Here is a 22,126-nt window from a genome sequence, read left to right on the forward strand (position 1 = left end):
CTTTCTCTACTAAAAATACAAAATTGGCCGGGAGTGGTGGCACACGCCTGTGGTCCCAGCTTTTCGGGAGGCAGGAGAGTCGCTTGAACCCTGGAGGTGGAGGTTGTGGTGAGCCGAGATCGTGACACTGCACTCCAGCCTGGAGGACGGAGCAAGACTCCGTCTCAAAAAAAAAAAAAAAAAAAAAAAGTAAAGTTGTGTTTGGAAGGCTTCAGGGCAGCCCATTCTCCCTACTTTAGATTCAAGGCGTCCTATTTAGTAGGTGAGTGTCTCCCGATTAAATACTCAATTATCAAATGCAGGAAGAGAAATAAAAGTTGATGTCTCCGTCCACTCCCGGTGACCCGGTCAAATTACATTCCTTGAATAGAAAAGGAGTTCAGTATATAGTCTAGCTGGAGTGTGTCTCCTGGAAATAACAAAAACTGTTCACCTTCCCGCCACAGTGATTTTGACTCTTTAATAAACTGGGTTCATATCTCTTGCTTTTACAAAATCAGGAACATGCTTTGTTTAGCTTTGTGTCTTGAACTTTCACATGATTTTTGTGTCACATATTTCTATGTAATTAAATCTTTTTAATAGTGTGATTGAAGATATTTTGTTGTGAAAGTTGAATATACACACTTAGAGAATTAAATGAATTCCCATGAATCCATCACTCAGCTTCAGTAAGCATCAATATTTTCAATGCCATAATAGTTTTATCAACCCCCTTTTTCCCCTTCTACCCCATGCCACCTACTTTTTTGTGAAATAATTTAAAACAAGCTCCAGACATCATGTTATTTTAGTATCAAATATGTGTCTCAAAAATGGGCTTTAAAAATATGCTACAATGCCATTCTTTATATTGAAAGCAAATAGATTGAGTTGTTCAATATTACCCTAGTCCATCCTCAGAACTCTCTGATACTCTAGAATGGATGCTAGGTGCAATCTGACAGTTGATTTGGTTCATGCTCAGTTCTCCCTTCTTTTGTTCCACAGGCTGGGGGACAGCGGGAGAGCTTGATGGGGGGTGCTGTGTACTTTATGATCACCCCCAGCAGGGGCCCACCAAGTCTGGCTTTCTCAATTGTCCTGAAGCTGTGAATGATCCCTGGGTTTGAGGCTGACAGCTTGATCCTTTCTTTGCAAGCATTTCAATTGACATTTTCTCTAATGGATTTTCCATCCACTTGCTGTTCATTAAGTGAGCCCATTATTTCATTAGGAATTGCAAAATGGTGATTTTCTAATTCTATCATTTCTTTTGCACATTTTGGCCGGAATTTTTCTGTATTGAAGACTTTTCTTTATTCACGAGGTATGGTTGTTACCCTGAAATACAGATCTTTCTAGAAAGGCAGCATAAATGCTTCATTATTTCCTATTCTGTTAGCAGTGCCCTAGCATTCTCCAGTGATAGCTGATGTTTTATTTTTCTGGTTTCTTTATATATATTCAATATGTTTAAATCAATTAAGTTATTATTCTTTCTGTAATAGCATGGCTTTTAATGGCTCTATAGTTAACAGTCATGTGTATAAAGCTATCATTTCCTTTTTTATTTATGTCTTTATTGTTGGACATTTTAGTTCCTTTTAATTTTGGTACTATTAATAATCTATTTGTTATAGTACCAGGAACTGTGATAAATACTCGACATGCATTATCTCATTTAATCGTCATAATACTCCTATGATGCATCACTCTGAGGATACCTCTGAATATTTACCTAGAATAGCTTTTATAAAGTTGAATTTCTGAGTCAAAGGGGTGAATTTTTAAAGATCACTGACACACATGGCCAAATTGCCCCTTGAAGCTTTCCTTGTCGGTGCTGATGCTCACTTCTGGGTTTTGGGGTACCTTGAGTTCAGCTTGAGGGACACTGGAGGAGCAAAATTGGTAAACCTGCTGGTTTGGTGGTTCTTTGAATTCTCATCTTTTTCCCCAGTCCTCCTGCTTTTACAATACAGTCTTGTCACAGAGCCAACCCCAAAACTGGGGTTCTGCCCGGGCGACCACATGGGTTCTTGGCTTCCCTCAGGAAGGAATTCAAGAGGGAACCACAGAGTAAAGGGAAAGCAAGTTTATTAAGAAAGTAAAAGAATAAAAGGGTGGCTACCCCATAGGCAGAGCAGCCCCGCGGGCTTCTGGCTGGCTATTTTTATGGCTATTTCTTGATCATATGCTAAACAAGGGGTGGATTATTCATGAGTTTTTTGGAAAATGACAGGAAATTCCCAGAATTGAGGGCTTCTCCCCCTTAAAGACCATACAGGGCAACTTCCTGACTAGTCAGTGCATTCACAAAGGTCTGCCCAGTTTCAAAGAATGGGGTATTTAGAGACTGGGTGAGATTATGGAGAGAATATGGAAAGAGTTGAGAGAATAAGCCGTGGGGTGAGCCTGAAAGCACTCCTACATTGCCATGTTGGGGAGAGAAGCCATTAAAAGGGACTTGGGAGAAAATGTCTAGCGAGTTAGAGAAAACAGGGGAGGGGAATATCATGAGATGAGAATAAAATGCTTTAAGGAGTAGGAGTAAATCAGCAGTGAAATTTTTCTGAAAGATAAACTAAGTAGGATGAAGACAGAAATGTTGGCTGGGTGTGGCAGCTCACCCATGTGGTCCCAGCACTTTGGGAGGTTGAAGCAGGAGGATTGCTCGAGCCCAGAAGTTTGAGGCTGCAGTGAGCTATGGTAGGACCATTGCGTTCTGACCTGGGTGACAGAGGGAGACCTTATCTTTTTTTAAAAAAAAATGGAAAAAAAAAAAGTTACTGATACCATGCTGGCCAGCAATTTCTGGCACATCATGGGGATGGAAAACAAATTAGAGCAGACTGAGCAAGGAGGGAGAGGTAGCAAACGTCGTCAATTCCAGTTAGTGTTTTGATGTGAAGGGAAGCCAAGCAGTGGAATAGTAGGTGGGAGCCGAGAGTGATTTGGCTCAAGGGAGGATTTGTTCTTTCGGATTTTTTTTTTTTTTAAGCATGTTTGTGTGATACTGGGAATGTCCAGCAAAGAGGGAGGTGTTTGTATTTCAGGAGAGAAGGGATAGCCAAAGAAGTGATATCCTGGCAAGCAATAAGGAATTCAGCTCACAACACAAGGGAAAGAACTGGCTGTTGTTTGTAACAGGGCCTCTTTCCATTGTGAGGAAGACAAGTGTGAGCATTTTTGCATATTTGGAATTTGTCTCAGTAAATCATTTGACAATATCATCTCATCATTGGAAAGAATGGGTCAGGTGGGGAGAAGATTATTTAAGCATTGTATTGGAGTGGAAGCTTACATGAGAACACACAGCAGTGTTGACCTCATTGAGGTATATAGCTGTGCACTGAAAGTGAAGACAGACAACACCTGCATGGCTTTCTTTTTTTTTCTTTTTTTTTTTTTTTTTTTGAGATGGAGTCTTGCTCTGTTGCCCAGACTGGAGTGCAGCGCGATCTCGGCTCACTGCAACCTCCACCTCCCAGGTTCAAGCAATTCTCCTGCCTCAGCCTCCTGAGTAGCTGGGACTACAGGCGCGTGCCACCACACCCGGCTAATTTTTTTGTATTTTCAGTACAGATAGGGTTTCACCGTGTTAGCCAGTATAGTCTTGATCTCCTGACCTCATGATCCACCTGCCTTGGCCTCCCAAAGTGCTGGGATTACAGGCATGAGCCACCGCGCCCAGGCTACCCATGTGACTTTCTTTTACAATGTTCAGTTGTTCAGGTGCAGGCAAAGAGAAAGTGGATGGTTGCGCCGAAACAGGTTGTGGTTTCACCTGACAAGCGTGGTGGAGGGAAAGAGGGATAAGAGAGCTGAAGTGTTTGAAGTATTTAATTATAGTGATAGAACATAGAATTTAAGCCGCTGAGGAAGGAAGTGACACAGCACGGGTGACAGATTGTGCAACAGTAGTAGGGATAACTGGTATTCAAGGTCAGCATGGTGGATGGAGCTTTAGAAGGGGTTCTAGAGTAAGAGTCTAAAGGTAGAAGGTATTTCTCAGGAGTTAGATGTTCCTTTCAGGCATTTGTACATAGATTCATTGATGATCAAAAAATTAATTGATTATCCCCTCTTTGCCAGCCACTCCTTGAGGTCCTGAGTAAAAGGTGGTAAACACACAGCAGGGATTGCCGAAATGGAGTTTACACTCCAGGAGTAGGAGACAGATCACAGACTTACATAAATTCAAGGACTAAGCTCTCTGAAGAATCAAGTGGATAATGGGAACAAGAGTAATGGGGCGTGCTCCTTCAGAAAGGGTTTTAGGAAGTTCTCTTGGTGAAAGTGACCACTGACCGGAGACCTGAATGAGATGAAGGAGTGAGGGAGTCATTGATGTATCTGGGGGAAGAGTGTTCTGGTGCAAAAGGCTTCATGGTGAGAGTGAGCTCAGTGTGTTCCAGGAGGAGAAGGCCGGTAGGCAAGAGTGGTGAGAGGTGGGAGGTAGGGAGGTGGCTCTTGCATCTGGTGAGTGTTGCGGGGTTGTGACTGACTGGGTTATAAAATAATTTACTGCAACAGTAGTGAGGTGAAGAATGCAAGTTTATTAGAGAGTAAGTACGTTGCAAAGGAGCAACGGGTAGCACAGCAGAGAAGGGGCTGTCTGCCAAGGGGCAGGGGCTGGGGTAAAGTTTGATAGGGTCCTGCTTGTGGGGCTACGTGCAAATAAAGTGATGCTGCTGGGGCTGCATGCAGAGTGAGGTATTTGGGAACAGGATAGTGTGCAAGTGGGTTGTTTGTGGTTAACCATCTCTTGGAACAATGGTTCTCCCCCACCTGGGACCCCCCTTCCTCGTTGTTGCTAACTTACCTATCAGGACTCCACAGTGACGGATTTGATTTTACTCTGAGGGTGATGGGAGGCCACTGGAGAGTTTGGAGTAAACTTTGGAATTGATCTTTTGGAGGTGGTACAGTTCCTGATAGTGACCGCTTTGAGGCTGTGAGATGGGAATGGGTGGCTATTCTGTGGTGGAGAAAATGTTAGCTGGAGGCAAGGGGCTCAAGGTCTTAGGCGACGTATCCTCCTGAGCACAGGTTTGCTCTCCATGTGGATGTCCAAATCACTAAGAATGATAGGAGTAGAGGTGGAACGGGGGCAAGGAGGTGAGTTATTTAGTGAATGACCAGGGGAGGGAATAACTAGAGGTTAGTGGATGGCAGAAAGGAGGAGGGATAGTAGAGTCTAGCCAGTGGCAGGAATTTTCAAAAAAGCTCATGGTTTTGGAGGAGAATAAATCATCTGGAAGTGTTCATGGGGAACAAGGAGGTTTCCCACATTTTGTCCCTCAAATGTGAGGGATTTGACTTAAAATGCCTCCACCTGGCCAGGCATGGTGGCTCACACCTATAGTCCCAGCACTTTGGGAGGCTGAGGTGGGTGGATCACGAGGTCAGGAGTTTGAGACCAGCCTGGCCAACATGGTGAAACCTCGTCTCTACGAAAGATACAAAAAATTAGCCAGGTGTGGTGGCACGTGCCTGTAATTTCAGCTACTCAGGAGGCTGAGGCAGGAGAATCGCTTGAACCCAGGAGACGGAGGTTGCAGTGAGCCGAGATCTCTCCATTGTACTCCAGCCTGGGCGACAGGGCGAGACTCCATCTCAAACAAACAAACAAACAAACAAACAAACAAACAAACAAAAAAGCCTCCACCTGAGATGATTGCAAGGCGAGGAGATCCTCAAGCAGAAGCCAAGTTATCACTAAGGAAGGAGGTGAAGTTTCTTTAGAGAGAGGTTAGGTGTGGGGTTCTCAGCCTGGGGTTATTTTTGCGCCTGCCCCAGGAGACATTTGGCAATGTCTGGAGACATTTTTGGCTGTTACCGCTGGGGGCAAGTGGCTGTGCTACTGCCATCCGGTAGTAATGGCCAGGGATGCTGCTAAAAGCACGGGATAATTTTCCCCACTACCCCTAAACACGGAAATACCAGGCCCAGGATTTCGACAGGGTTGTGGTAGAGAAACCCTTCATTAAGGATTTTGGGATATATGCTTTCTTGGAAGTGGAGTTCCAACAGGTCATCATTCTCTCTCTTCCACACTGTTCTGGACTCTTTTGATAATTTTTGGCTTGATATACACATACACATTTACTCTCAGTCACACACATGCAAGATCCTGATGCCCTTATTTTTTGTCATATACATTATCTGAGTGGTAGGAAATAATTAGTTTTAGGGCTATTTCCAGTAATTCAGTAAGATGAATACAACAATATACTGTTCTAATAATTAATCACCTGAGAATTGAGGGATGCTTTTTCCTAGATATTTAGTTCTAGTTAGATGCAGGCAAACTGAAGTTCTGTAGGGGAAAACTTTTTTATTTCCCCTCAAAAAAATCCTGGGAGACCAAAGAATGTTCTCTAATGACCGGAAGAAATGGAGAAAATAGAGAGACCTCTTGTGTCCTGCTTTGTTACTCGAAATATCAAAGGCAGCTTTTGAGATTTGTTTTATAGACAGAAATAAGAAGAGGCATAACAATTGCATGACTAGTATCCTGATAGAATTGAACATTTATGCATTTGAAATGTAGTTATTGTAACTGAAGTATAGACTTGGCCTGGTTTTGCAAAGCCCGGAGCTAAGAATGGTTTTTACACGTTCAAAGTTGCTCAAAACAAAATTAAACCAGTGAAAAATATGCGACAGAGACCTTACGTGGCTCATAAAGACTAAAATACTTACTATGTGGCCCTTTACGTAAAAAGTTTGATGGTATAGACTGATAAATCATTTCCAATTCTGGCTATATGAATGAATCTGTCATAGCATTGTGTTTATTCAGAAATCCTGAAAATATTTATTGATGCTTTTTATGTGCAAGTGGCCAAGTTTGCAAGACAGATGCTGGTCATCAGCAAGTTTGCATTTCAGTGAGGAAGGTCAGCTTTAAGCAAATGATTGCATAACCAATTAGATAAAATAATTAATTCCTCAAAGAAATTATGAAGGGTTCCAAAAGAGCATGGAAGGGGATTACTGAAGACTTTCCTGGATAACAGTTGATCTAAATTTGAAGAAAGAATCTGCTGATTAGAAGGAGGAGCAATTGTGACCCCAGAAAGGACCCTAGAGATTTTCCATTTCCTCTGATGAAAGTTTATGAACGCAAAACAAGCTACAGAAATGTTTGAAATTAAAGAGCTAGGCCAGGCACGGTATTTCACGCCTGTAATCCCAGCAATTTGGGAGGTGAGGTAGGTGGATCATTTGAGGTCAGGAGTTCAAGACCAGCCTGACCAACATGGTGAAACCTCATCTCTACTAAAAATACAAAAAAATTAGGTGGGCGTAGTGGTGCATGCCTGTAGTCCCAGCTACTTGGGAGGCTGAGGCAGGAGAATCGCTTGAACCGGGGAGGCGGAGGTTGCAGTGAGCCAGACCACATCACTGCACGAGTGACAGAGCGAGAGTCTATCTAAAAAAAAAGTGTCAGAAATAAAATAAGGCCCATAGCTATGACTCTGCACTCTTGCTAACATTAGAACCAACTGACGACCCGTAGAAAACTGATGCCTGAGCCCTGCTTCCAGCAATTCTGTTCTCCCAGGTGATCCTCAGTTTCAGCCAAGATTGAGAACCTGTGGCCTAAGTGGACCCGGGCCCTCTAGGATCCTCAGCCAGTGTCTTATTTATTTATTTATTTTTGAGACAGAGTCTCGCTCTGTCAGCAGGTTGGAGTGCAGTGGCACGATCTCGGCTCACTGCAAGCTCCGCCTCCCGGGTTCAAGTGATTCTCTTGCCTCAGCCTCCCGAGTAGCTGGGACTACAGGCGCCAGCCACCACGCCCGGCTAATTTTTTTTTTTTTTTTTTTTTTTTTGATTTTTAGTAGAGACGGGGTTTCACCATGTTAGCCAGGATGATCTCGATCTCCTGACCTCGTGATCTGCCTGCCTCGGCCTCCCAAAGTGCTGGGATTACAGGTGTGAGCCACTGCACCCGGCCCAGTGTCTTCTTATTATGCCTCTCTTGCCTTTTTTTTAGGGAAATAGTAAAAAAAAAAAAAAAAAAAAAAAAAAAAAAGTCCTTAAGTTCAGACCTATGCTAGAGTTATATTTCTGAGGAGCATCTGAGAGAAATGTGAATTTTTATCCCTTTTCTGGGTGACTTATTTTTATTTTGTTGGCCAGCTCTCTTCACTTCTTGTGGGTTGGTGCCTTTGCCTCCTGCCTCTTTGTCTCTTCATTCTCTGTCCCCGTCATGATGGACACTGTGAATGTCAGTCACTGATATTTCTGAGTCTAAATGGCGGCATGTTGGGTTACGAACTGCTTCCTTTGAGAGCCATCTGCAATTAAATTCAAGGGGTTTAGCCTTTATATCCAATATTTATTTATTTATTTATTTATTTGTTTGTTTATTTATTTATTTATTAGTTTTTGAGACAGAGGTTCACTCTTGTTGCCCAGGCTGGAGTGCAATGGCATGATCTTGGCTCACTGCAATCTCTACCTCCTGGTTTCAAGCGATTCTCCTGTCTCAGCCTCCTGAGTAGCTGGGATTGTAGACACCCGCCACCACGCCTGGTTATTTATTTATTTATGTATTTGAGATGGAGTTTCGCTCTTGTTTCCCAGGCTAGAGTGCAATAGTGCGATCTCAGCTCACTGCAACCTCCGCCACCCAGGTTCAAGCGATTCTCCTGCCTCAGCCTCCCGAGTAGCTGGGATTACAGGCGCCTGCCACCACGCCTGGCTATTTTTTTGTATTTTTAGTAGAGATGGGGTTTTGCCATGTTGGCCAGGCTGGTCTTGAACTCCCAACCTCAGATGATCCACCCGCCTTGGCCTCCCTAAGTGCTGGGATTACAGGTGTGAGCCACTGTGTCTGGCCTTGGATCCAAATTTAAATCCAAAATTGGATTTACCAATTAAATCCAAAAGGGAGCTGAGTGAGGTGGTGTGTGCCAGTAGCTCTAGCTACTTGGGAGGCTGAGGCAGGAGGATGGCTTGAGCCCAGGAGTTTGAGATAAGCTTCGGCAACATAGTGAGACCTCATCTCTATTAAAGAAAAAACCCAGCTGGTTGTGGTGGCTCACACCTATAAATCTAGCCACTCAGGAGGCTTAGGTGGGAGAATTGCTTGAGCCCAAGAGTTCAAGGCCAGCCCGGGCAACATAGCAAGACCCTGTCTGAATTAAGAATCTTAGATGGAAGCTGTGTAGCCCATAACTTGGCCTGTTCTCTTTTGAGGCAGGAGGTATTTAGGGGGATGAGAGAGCAAACCAGTTCTGTAGTTTTTTATGTGGCAACTGTGGCCTCAGACTACAGAGCTTTCTCCTAGCCTGAGAGGCTCCTTTCTATCAGTAGCCTTGGAAACGGTGCTGCTCCCTGGCAGTGTTTACCCAGCCGCTGTCCCCTGGTGAGTTCAGAGCCAGGTGATCGGCAGTGCTCCCTCTTAATGACTGTGTTTCATCTGCAGGGCGAACACTGTTGGAGAAGCTGTTCAGCCAGCAGGAGAACGGGCCTCCAGAAGAAGCAGAGAAGTTTTGCTCACGGATCATTGCCATGGGTCTTCTCCTTCCTTTTAGTGATTGCTTCAGGGAACCGTGTAATCAGAATGCCCAGACCAATGCAGCTTCGTTTGATGTAAGTAGGAGAAATCACTTCTGTCTGTGAGGCAGATTTGCTGTTGAAATAGCAACTACGATGTGTGTCTGCCCAGTCACCCTATAATTTAAAAACAACATGTGATGCAAGCATTTTTTTTTCCTTAGCTGCTCAACAGCTCAGTATGTCTGTTTGTACACTAAAAAAAAAAAACTAGAGTATTAAGTACATTTGCCAAACCTCCTTTTCTTAACAGATGGTCACTCAGGAGTTCTCTAGCCTGCTTTAATCAGCGATGATTTTAAAAAGTGATTTCTGGGCCGGGCGCGGTGGCTCAAGCCTGTAATCCCAGCACTTTGGGAGGCCGAGACGGGCGGATCACGAGGTCAGGAGTTCGAGACCATCCTGGCTAACACGGCGAAACCCCGTCTCTACTAAAAAATACAAAAAACTAGCCGGGCGAGGTGGTGGGCGCCTGTAGTCCCGGCTACTCGGGAGGCTGAGGCAGGAGAATGGCGTAAAAACCCGGGAGGCGGAGCTTGCAGTGAGCTGAGATCCGGCCACTGCACTCCACCCTGGGCGACATAGCGAGACTCCGTCTCAAAAAAAAAAAAAAAAAAAAAAGTGATTTCTGAATTATTTTTAATTGCGGTAAAATACAGATAACGTAAAATTTACCATTGTAACAATTTTTAAATGTACCGTTTAGCGGCATCAAATACATTGATGTGGTTGTGCATCTACCACCACCATCCATCTTTAGAACTCTTTTTTATCATCCAAAATAAACCCTGTACCCATTAAACAATAACTCCCCATTCTCCTCTTTCCCCAAGCCCCTAGCGACCACCATTCTCCTTCTGTCTCTATGAATCTGACTATGCTAGGTAGCTCATATAAGTGGAATCATGCAGTATTTGTCCTTTTTGTGGCTGGCTTATTTCACTTAGCCTAATGTCTTTGAGATTCATCCGTGTTGGAGCATGTGTCAGAATTCCCTTCCTTTTTAAGGCTGAATAATATTCCATTGTAGGTATATGTCACATTTTGTTTATCCATTCATCTGTCAATGGACACTTGGCTTGTTTCCACCTTTTGCTATAATGCTGCTATGAATATGGGCTCATAATAAGTGAATAATGCCGCTGTGAACATGAGGTACAAAAACGCTTCAAGACTCTGGAATCAGCGATGATTCTAAAGTGGCTGTAAGTCAGTATTTATGACTTTGCTGGTCGTAGGCATTCCTTCAGAAGCAGCTCCACCGGGCACAGTTATTCCTCCCAGCGGGCCGGAGGTTTCCATGGGCCCTACAATGCTATTTTGGTGCGTTCCTAACTCATGTATGTGTGAAGTACGGACATGAAGCAGCATCGTCTGCTTCATCCCCAGCTCCCATTCACCGAGAGAGTTAATACTGTAGAACAGTAATTCACCAGGCATATTCACAGTTCAGAATGAATATGAGCACAGCTGGATTCTCATTGTCGAGACAGAGTATTGCCAGTCATTCTCAGGTATGTGGTATATGTGTGGCATTGGTTGGGATGAGTACCTCTAAAACCCAGATGTGTAAGAATTCTCATGTGTGAAATTCTCATAACTAAATTGAAGATTGGTCCACTTGTGCAGAGCCCAGGATTTTTATTTGAGGATAATGGTTTTTCTTTTTCTTTTACTCTTTTTTTTTTTTTTTTTTTTTTTTTGAGATGGAGTCTCACTTTGTTGCCCAAGCTGGAATGCAGTGGTGCTATCTTGGCTCACTGCAACCTCTGCCTCCCAAGTTCAAGCAATTCTCCTGCCTTAGCCTCCCGAGTAGCTGGGATTACAGATGCGCACCACCATGCCCGGCTAATTTTTGTATTTTTAGTAGAGATGGGGTTTCACTATGTTGGTCAGGCTGTTCTCGAACTCCTGACCTCGTGATCCACCCTCCTCAGCCTCCCAAACTGCTGGGATTACAGGCATGAGCCACTGCGCCTGGCTGTGGTTTTTCATCATGGTTATTTACTTTGTTTTATTACTGCCAACTGTGCTCTCTTAGCCTTCTTCAATATATAGGAATGAAATAATGATGAGTTTTAAAGACAATGAAAATGAGCCCTGGCTAAGGTCAAGATACGATAATAAATAATGAAGTGTCTGTATCTGTTCACTTTGCTTCCTCTTCTTTACCCATTACAGCCTGCAGTCTTCCTCAATCTTCCTTTAGCATTAGGGAAATAAATCACACAAAATATTTGGAGATCTTCTTGATTCTTGATGCTTCCCATTTGAAAGAAAATTCCCCATGTTGTGCTGTGTGTGACTTGGCAAGTTTCCTTCCTGAGATTTGTTTACATTTTTCCTGCTGCAATTTTTTAAAATGACATTGCAGCTAATCACTACTAGGTAGATCTTTTTCTCTTATGGGGAAAATTTGTGTAATTTAAATGTTTTCCTCCCTTCTCTTCTATGAGAGGTCTGTGTTATTGTAGAGGCAGAATGCTAGAATGATGGTGTGTTAAATATTATAGAACTCAGTTCTAGAAGATATATTGATTTGGCAAGTTGGAACTATAATTAGTATAGTGCAGGCAAAGGCAAACACTAGCCATGTCTAGCACTTGCTTTTTGATTCAAACTGTTCCCAAGTTAACGACATTTTCCTCCCTTAAATCCCAGAAGTGAACAGTCTTGCCAGTCAATGAATGTAGAATTGGATAAACAGAAAAGAAAGGGTAATCCTGTTTCTTTCTCTCTCTCTTTATTTTTTTTTAATCGACTAACCTGGTTGTTTCTTATACTCACCTCACTCTATCCTTGTGTTAGAGACTAGTAACTCTTCCCCGTCATCTTATTTTGGAGGGCAGCTGGGTGTGGCATCGAGTGTGGAAAACAAACAACAAAGGAATACAGTGCCTTGATGTTGTGTGAAGGCTTTCCTCAGAATCGGGAATTTCTTTCCTTCAACTTGATGGGATTGCATTTTGTCTTCCTTTATTCACTGGCTCTGTACGACCTCTCTACTCCCCCTTCAAAATGAACACAAAACAAAGAAAAAAACTGAAGATACTCTTGTATGAAATGTTATGCCCTATACTTAAATAGCAGCTCAGCAACAGAACTATGCGTTTATTGGATGTGTAGTCAAGGAGTTTCTTGAAAACCCGGAGAGGGTGACGATATAATGATACAGGGGGTTCTGAGGACTGGGGTGTCAATGAGGGATGGGGAAAAATGTGCTTATCTATGGGGAGAGAAATTTCCGATAATTAGTCTCTCTGCTGATTTCCAGAAAATAGCTGTTGGGAACATTTCTAACTAACAATCCTCTTGAGATCAGTTGCCCTTCGAGACAGAACATGCTGTGGGAATAAGGTCATAACTGGCACCCTTCCTACCTCCCCACCCCCCCAACTTTGTTCCCTTCCCTAATGGGATCCTGTCTCCCACCTCCCACTCCTCTCCCTTCTCATCTCTGCACTTACCTCTGCAATTACAGCAATAAATATCTTCAGTTTGAGGCTCTTCACTGATGTAGTTTATGTATTAGCCTACTTGACTCAACCCTTCTGATTTTGTTTTATGTTATTTTATACAGTTTTAGGGCCTAACATTTTGCTTTATCGAGTGCTGTAGAAAGTATGAAAAACAATTGCACATTTTGTCTTACCTTTTAACATGACTAAGATGTCAAGAACTTTAAAAGACAAAGATGGCTTTGAGTGATCCTGTTAATTCATTCACAGATTTTTACCAAGTATATTCGTTCTAGAAGCCGGGTAGTGTTGTAGTCTCTGGGGATGTGTTAGTGAGCAGGAGAATGTGTTCTGTTGAAATGTGTGACCTAGTCAAAAGGGAGGGAGACAGATTTTGTAAAAATGCACAGGCTAATGAATTGCTCTTAGATTCTAATAAGTGATATGAAGGAAAACAGGACTAACAGGATGGAGTGAAAGGCATGGGGTAGGATGAGTGCAGAGGGGAGCCCTGTGAGATGAGGTCTGTGGGAAGGCCATTCCAGGCAGCTCCCAGGGCAAGTCCAAAGGGCATCATTGGAAGAGCACAAGCATGACTCAGAGAAAGCTGGAGCTTCAAGAGATGAGGACAGCAAGGGCTCAGGCCATAGCATAGGTAGGGTCTGAAAAGCCATGGAAGGAATATGGCTTTTTTTTTTTTTTTTGAGACGGAGTCTTGCTGTATTGCCCATGCATGATCAGAGGCATGACCTTGGCTCACTGCATCCTCTGCCTCCTGGGTTCAAGCAATTTCTGGCTAATTTTAGTATTTTTAGTAGAGACAGGGTTTCGCCATGTTGGCCAGGCTGGTTTTGAACTCCTGACCTCAAGTGATCTGCCACCTCGGCCTCCCAAAGTGCTAGAATTACAGGCGCGAGCCACCACACTTGGCCTTTTTTTTTTTTAATGAGAGGTTTTGGGAGGCTTTATGCAGGGGAAGAACATATTTGTCTTATAATATTCTTTTGTGGATCACCTGGGCTGGTCTTGGTTTGTTTGTTGTGGTGGTGGTTGTTTTTGAGACAGGGTCTCCCTCTGTTGCCCAGGTTGGAGAGCAGTAGTGCAATCACAGCTCACTGCAGTCTTGACCTCCTGGGCTCAAGCGATCCTTCCACCTCACCCTTCCGAGTAGCTGGGACTACAGGCATGAGCCACTGTGCCCAGCTAATTTTTTAAGTTGTTGTTATAGACAGGGTCTCACTGTGTTGTCCCAAGTTGGTCTTGAACTCCTGGGGTCAAGCAGTCCTCCTGCCTCGGCCTCCCAAAGTGCTAGGATTATAGGCGTGAGCCACCATGCCCGCCCCCAAGCCTGCTCTTTGAATGTTTGAGTGTAGGCAGGCGCAGAAGTAGAAGCAGGAAGGCAGGTGGGATATCGCAGTAGTTTAGTTCTAGATGGTGGCAGTAGCTTGGGGCAGGATGGTGACAGGGGAGATGAAGACCAGTTAGTAGGTTGGTGTGGATTCTGGAGGTATGGCTGATGGGACTTTTGGTGGGGTAGACATGGCAGCAAGAGAACACAAGGAAATCAAGGATGACTTCTTGGTTTGAAGTAGCTGGGTGGATGGTTATGCAATTCATGAGGTAGAGAAGACAGCTCCATTTTGGGAGGAGGACGTAAGGATAGAACTGCTAGCAAGAGAAAACAGGGCTAATACTAATGCTTGCTACTTGGCAGATTGTATTGTTGACTTATAGATCATGGTATATTTCAGTGGTCTGAGGCTAGGCTTCTTTGTTTATTTGGAACCTATTTTAGTCATCTCTCTCATGCCTTTTTCAAAATGGCATCCCTTTTTCTGGGTCATATGCGTATTTTCCAGCCAACCACACTTATCTTACATAATTGTTGATTATTCATTAACAAGCTCTTCTAGGATTTCTTTAATCCTAACTGTGGCAGATATTATATGATCCGCTTACATCACCAAGAGTTAAGCAAGTTTACTTGACCCAAGCATTTTTGCAGGTGTAGGTGGTTCTAAATCTACTTAATCCTTCATGAGCTTATGTGTAAACGTCTGCCTAGCAGGATATTTCTGGATGCATGTTTTTGGTTGCTGGACTTGTTTGGGGTTGGCAGATCTGCTGATTTTGCCAAACATGTGGTGATCCCATGCTCACCAGATGGGCAAGAGCTCTTTGATATGTATGTAAATGGACATCGGTTTGGATGAATGTGTGAGCGAAGCTAAAATTAAAGACAAGGAAGACATAAAAATTCGGGTTACAAAGAAACCCAAGAAACAAGATTTTTGAACCTGTTGAAAGATGAAGTAATTAATCAAAACCAACAGCAACCAGTCCTAGAAAACTAATGAAATACATTCTACTGGTTGTCACCATAGTCAAAAAGAAGACTTAAGTGGACAAACAAATTATTATTTGCATTTGAAATCATTATTTTTTTTTTCTTTCTTGAGACAGGGTCTCACCCTGCTGCCCAGACTGGAGTATAGTGGCACGATCTTGGCTTACTGCAACCTCCGCCTCTTGGCTTCAAGGGATTCTCCTACCTCAGCCTCCTGAGTAGCTGGGATTATAGGCATGCGCCACCACACCCAGCTAATTTTTGTATTTTTAGTAGAGACGGGGTTTCACCATGTTGGCCAGGCTGGTCTTGAACTCCTGACCTCAGGTGATCCACCTATCTTGGCCTTCCAAAGTGCGGAGATTATAGGTGTAAGCCACCTAGCCTGGCCTTGAATTCATTTTTTTTTTTTTCTAGAGCAGGAAAAACATTTTGATGCTATTTAGCGAAGCCCACACAGATCTTTTCCTGAGAAGCAACAAAAGCCTTGCCACGTCTTTCAGCTCTAAGAGAATGTACACACATATATATTTTTTGCTGTATATTTATTTTTGAAACATTGTATACTGTATCAACTCTCAAAGTTGTTTGTATTTTAAAGGTGGTATTAAAATGATACTTAATTTTTTCAGACCAACTTTAACAATTATTTTACCTGATGATTTTGTTTACCAAAATTTACATAAGCTGTGTGGACTTGCTGTATGTTAATGCCTGCTGATGCCTTTTTTTTGTTTTGTTTTTGAGATGGAGTCTCTCACCCAGGTTGGAGTACAGGGGCATGATCTCGGCTCACTGCAACCTCTGCCTCCCAGGTTCATGCAATTCTCTTGCCTCAGCCTCCTGAGTGGCTGGGACTACAGGCACATGGCATCATGGCCAGCTAATTTTTGTATTTTTAGTAGGGATCGGGTTTGGCCACATTGCCCAAGGTGGTCTTGAACTCCTGGCCTCAAGTGATCCACCCACCTTAGCCTCCCAAAGTGCTGGGATTATAGATGTGGGACAACATGCCCTAGCCACCGTTATTGACATTGCTCTTGCCTTCTGGCAGTCACCAGTGAGAATGTAGCTGCTTGTCTCTCCCTCTTCCTTCTAATATAATTAATATTGCTATTTCAAGTTTCTCTTTCATAACACTTCTTTGAATTTTAAATAATACGCTTATGATTTTTGCCATTGTTTCATCAAATTCAGATCGTATCTCTTGCCACCCCACCCACCATGTAATAGTCACACTATTTGTGTCTCCACTTTCGCCTTCATTTAGTCTGAGCCCTGTCTACCTCCCAGCTTCTACCAGATACACTTTTATGTTTAGGGTATACTTTTAAGGTTAATAGTTTATCTATAAGTTGGAAGACATATGGATGCTATGTAACTGTTGCACTGCAGAGGCAGATAGCATATTCTGATTTTGTTTCCTTTTCAGTATTCCAATATCACACCCCCCAGACCATTTGAACAAGGATTTCCCTGGGTCCAGTTCAAAAGATTTTTGTGTTTATTTATTTATTTATTTTTGAGACAGAGTCTCACTCATTCACCCAGGCTGCAGTGCAATAGCGCCATCTCGGCTCCCTGAAACCTTCGCCTCCTGGGTTCAAGCAATTCTCCTGCCTCACCCTACTGAGTAGCTGGGATTACAGGCGGATACTACCACGCCCGGCTAATTTTTTGTATTTTTAGTAGAAACAGGGTTTCACCATGTTGGCCAGGCTGGTCTCTTACTCGTGACCCCAAGAGATCCACCTGCCTCGGCCTTCCAAAATGCTGGGATTACAGGCATGAGCCACCGCACCTGGCTGAAGTCTATGTTTTTAGTAAACAATCACTTGCTCAAAAGTATCCCATATTTAGTTTAGTTTACATTTGGTTTATCCTTTTCTTATACAGGGAACTCCCATCCAGCACGATGAAGTTTTTGACTGCCTCTTATTTTCTTTTTTGGGTGAAGAAACATAACTTTTCCCCCTGTATTCTCAGTATTTTTTATTTTTCAGCTCATTCTTGCCATTTCATGGAATTCTTAAATTCTTTGTCTTCTAATTTAGATTGGGTTCTTCATATTTAATAATGATTTCCACTTGTTTTTCTCAGCTCCCCCTTTCCCTTCTGACACCTACACCCCAACCCCCTGCCCTGTTTCTGGGAACACAAAGATGAAAAGAAAGCTTCTATCCTGAACTGGCTTACGGTCCACTTTAAATAAATAAACACATGGAAATGAATTATTGGAGCTTATTGGATGAAGTGGGCTCCATAGTCAAAGTGTCTGGGATTTCTCAACTATGGTGCAAACTTAGGTAAATGCCTGGATTTCTCAAAGTTTGCTTCTTCTTGGGTAAAATGAGGAATAAATATAGTAGTTGCTGAGTGAGAGGAAAGTATGAATATGAATAAAGCATTTTGCACACTACAGGCACATAGTAAGTGTTCAATGCCCTTTGGCTGTCACCACAGGTCATAATCATGTTTAGGCTCTAGGTGGAGATATTTATAGTACAGGGACCAAAGGGGAAGGTTTGTAACTGGGTCTCCTTGGTAACTCAGGAGATAATAGCTGGGGCAAGACTTGAGGAATGAGTAGGAGTTAGCTGCAGGGAGCAGCCATGAAAGAAGTCCGTAGGCCGGGTGCGGTGGCTCACGCCTGTATTCCCAGCACTTTGGGAGGCCGAGGCGGGTGGATCACCTGAGGTCAGGAGTTTGAGACCAGACTGACCAACATGGTGAAACCCTGCCTCTTCTAAACATACAAAATTAGCTGGTGTCTTGGCACATGCCTGTAATCCCAGCTACTCAGGAGGCTGAGGCAGGAGAATCGCTTGAACCCAGGAAGCGGAGGTTGCAGTGAGCCAAGATCGCACCATTGCACCCCAGCCTGGGCAACAGAGCGAGACTCTGTCTCAAAAAAAAAAAAATAAGTCTGTATACTGGGCAGTACTTAGAAAGGCATGGGGGTACATGTGAGCACAGTTCCTAAGTATTTCTGGAGTGTAAATTGGGAGAATGATGAATAGAAAGGAGACCAGGAATGTAAACAAAGACAACCTGGGCGTGCTTTTGAATAATTTTGAGTAGTTAAGCCATAAACAGATTGGCATTTATAAAATATCACTCTGGTGGCAGGATGGAGAATGGATTGAAGAAAACTAAAATTAGCATCTGGGTGATCAGAAGAGTGTCTAAACTGAAACAGAGGCTGTGGGGTTGGAAAGAGCCAGATACAGGGAATCTTTAGGATTTAGAATTGACAGGACTTGCCATTTGATTGGATGTGAGGCAGTGGAGTAGATGATTTCTTTGAGTTTCTGGTTCATATTTCTGGGATACTCTACTAAAGAGTTAGCATACTAAAGAGGAAACAGGTTTCAGAGAGAATAATAATTCTCTTTTGACATCTAGAATTTGCGACTATTTGGGACTTTACAGTGGCTATTCCTTGAGGGCAAGGGAACTGATATTGCTGGCATAGACCATAGGTTATATGGTAAAATCATGAGCAAATAAATCTCATAAATTAAGAGAATGTTGACCAATCAAAAGATTAAAGTTCTTAAGGACAGTGGAGAATAATTAGATGTAGTGAGAATATAGAGAGAATGAATTCGTTGGTGGTTGTGGCCAGAGGGAAGGATATTGGTGTTTAAGACTTAAGAGGTGGAGGTGGTCTTCGCATTCCAAAGACCAGTCCATGGTGGAGAGGTAGGCCCGTTGTGATTAGAATTGAGAAGTTCAGGGTGTTGTTTGGGACTTAATGTCCCATAGAATGTGGAAGAGTCAGCCTTGAGAAGCAGAGAGAGGACCACGTGGTAAAGTCCTTGACATGTGAAGGCTATACCAAGGAGGTTTGTCAGGGTCTGTGATGAAGAGGGGTAGATGAGATGATACGGGCTTCAGAAGTGGAGCGGGTTATGCTCAGAATGGACATGGAATCCTCTCTAGCTGATTATGGAGGGCTAGATGAGAAGGTCGCGGTATGAGGGAGGATTGGGAAAATCACCTTTCAGGTTCCGTCATCACTTGGCTTCAGTGATCACATTGGCCTTTTCATGAGCTTCTTGGGTTTGCCTGTTACTGGTTTCCAGTCCAGTCTCCTCAGTCTTGTCTAGTGGTTCTCAATCCAGGGTTATTTTGCCCTATAGAGGACGTTTGACAATGTCCAAAGACATTTGGGGTTGTCACAGTGGGGAGAGGGGTGCAACTGGCTTCTAGCGGGTAGAGACTGGGGCACTGCCAAGCATTCCAAATGCACAAGGCATCTCCCCCTTTCCCCCAACAAAGAATTACCCAGTGCAAAATGTCAGTAGTGCCAAGGGTGAGAAATCTAGTGATATATGTCTGATCATGTTGTTTTACTTTATTTTTTGAGACAGGCTGGAGTGCAGTTGGGTGATCACAGCTCACTGCCTGCCTTAACCTCCTGGGCTCAAGCGTTCCTCCCACCTCAGCCTCCCAAATAGCTGGGATTACAGGCACATGCCACCATGACCAGCTAGTTTTTAATTTTTTTTTTTTTTTTTTTTTTTAATAGAGACGGGGTCTCCTTAGGTGGCCAAGGCTGGTCTTGATCTCCTGGGCTCAAGTGAGCCTACTGCCTTGGCCTCCCAAAGGGATGGGATTACAGGCACGAGACACCACACCTGGCCATGTCATTTTAATTGTTTCTCTGTCAGAATAAACTCCAGCTTCTTTGGATCTCCGTGGTCTTCCTTCTGCCTTTCAAAACTTTCCCACTTCTACCACTCCTGACCCACTTTCCTTTCCAAACTCTTTCGCCACACTGAAGTGTTGTTGATTTTACTAATTGTCCGTGTTTTCTGTCACTTCTGGGGCTCTGTGGACACCACTACTTCTGCTCTTCACTATTATTTCCCAGTTAGGCTCCACTCTTTCTCATAGGATGCTATTCAGAGTTAGATGCCATTCCCTTCCAGACATCTTCTTTAGCCATCTCAGTCTGCATTTTCTCTCTGAAAGGATATGTTGCACATATTATAATTGGCTATGTACCCTGTAATGCCTGAATGCAAATTAAATATTGTGTGAAGGTTTCTTGAACAATGTAATGCTGTGTCCTTGTGTTTACCTGACAGATCTCCCCAGAGTAGTTAGGAGTGGACTCTAGTCCTAGACTCGATTCTTATCCCATCTCCTCCACCTACTTAAGAGGTGAAAACATTTACCCAAGGTCTCATTAAAATTTTTCGTGTCTAATAATCCCTGGAGTTGTTTTGAAGATTAAATGAGATTAATTTATAAGGCATTTAGCACAATGTCTAGCACATCACAAATGCTAGGTAATTATTAGTGGTTGGTATTTAATATTATTGCCCTTCAAGTTCTTGTTACAGAATCAGGCATAACTGTTTAATAAATATGCCTTGATTTTGTAAAGAAGAGAGCTGTAGGAAAGCTATGATGACTGCAGTGAGGAGGAACTGGAGAATCTATTCAGTGAATTGTCTTGAATGATCAAAGGTTGCCTATATTTGATAATCTTGAAAACACTTGGGCTGGGTGCGGTGACTCACACCTGTAATCCCAGCACTTTGGGAGGCTGAGGCAGGAGGATCGCTTGAGCACAGGAGTATGAGACCAGCCTGGGCCACATAGAGAGATTCTGTCTTTACAAAAAATTAAAAAACTTAGCCAGGTGTGGTGGTGCACACCTGTAGTCCCAGCTGTTGGAGAGGCTGAGGTGGGAGGATCGCTTGAGCCTGGGAGGTTGAGGCTGCAATGAACTGTGATTGCACTACTGCACTTCAGCCTGGGCAATAGAGTGAGACCCTGTCTCACCAAGAAACAAAAAACAGTAACAATAGCAACAAAACAAAACAAAACAAAAAAAAAAGAGAGAGAGAAAAGAAAACACTTGGAGAGGGAGAAGATGGGAGAAGGGATGGGATATGGGTCTGTTCTGGAATTAGTCTGGGAGTTGACTCTGTATTGGATCTCTGCTTCTGGGCTTATTGTCATCCTCCTTTCTTAATTCATTTTACTTAATTTTACTGCTGTAGTTACCACATTCCTTCACCAACCCTCATGCCCCCATATCTTTCTGGATGAGTGAAAGGGAAATGGAAAGAGTAGGGAAAGCTATGGGGAGGTAACTGCAAATTGTGAAGGGAAATCTGTCGTGCCCACTTGGTGTTATGTTCATGACCATTCCGTAGTGACTCCGTGCTTTCCCTAGGTCAGTCTGTAGAAGTATTACACTCGAATATTGACATATGAGGTACTTATTTAGCTCTCTGTGTGTATGTGTGCAAGTGTCTGGCATACTTGACAGACATTGTGGCATGAAAGAACGAAGCGTTTTGCTTTCCCTAGCACCTCACCAAAGAGTAGGAACCTCCATTTCATCTAGAATTCCTAAGACAGGGAGGAACCAGAGAGGGCTGGAGATCGTTTTGCTACATAACATTGCTCTTCTCTTTCAAAGAGTTTGTTTTATTTTCTTGATTGGATAATTTCTTGTGGGATAAAATCATTGATGGGACCAGTCAATACATATAAACAGGAAGAAATCTGCTTACTAAGTTTTCTCTAAGGGAGACTTTCCAATCCAATATTACTTTTTAGTTACAAAGTTGATTTATTTCATAAAGAATATAGTAAGTGGATATGTATCAAGAAGTTCCTACTTGATTTCTTTCTTTGCAGGCTATGCACTTGATATATGGTTTGAAAAAAATTGCCTTGGATGGGTAACTTTTCTTTACCACAATATTGATTGTATAGTGGGTCAAATTGTGTCCCC

At 43.1% G+C, this 22,126-nt stretch overlaps 1 protein-coding gene across 1 annotated transcript in view; it reads left to right on the top strand.

Annotated features, from left to right (window-relative positions):
* FMN2 (formin 2) overlaps window positions 1-22,126 on the top strand; it is a 405,197-nt gene that overhangs the window by 23,352 nt on the left and 359,719 nt on the right. Inside the window, 1 exon segment of the mRNA XM_050770753.1 lies at window positions 9,428-9,594. Within this exon segment, the coding sequence (XP_050626710.1) occupies window positions 9,428-9,594 (167 nt within the window).

Source organism: Macaca thibetana, chromosome 1 (assembly GCF_024542745.1).
Source record: "Macaca thibetana thibetana isolate TM-01 chromosome 1, ASM2454274v1, whole genome shotgun sequence".
NCBI classification, from domain to species: Eukaryota; Metazoa; Chordata; class Mammalia; order Primates; family Cercopithecidae; genus Macaca; species Macaca thibetana.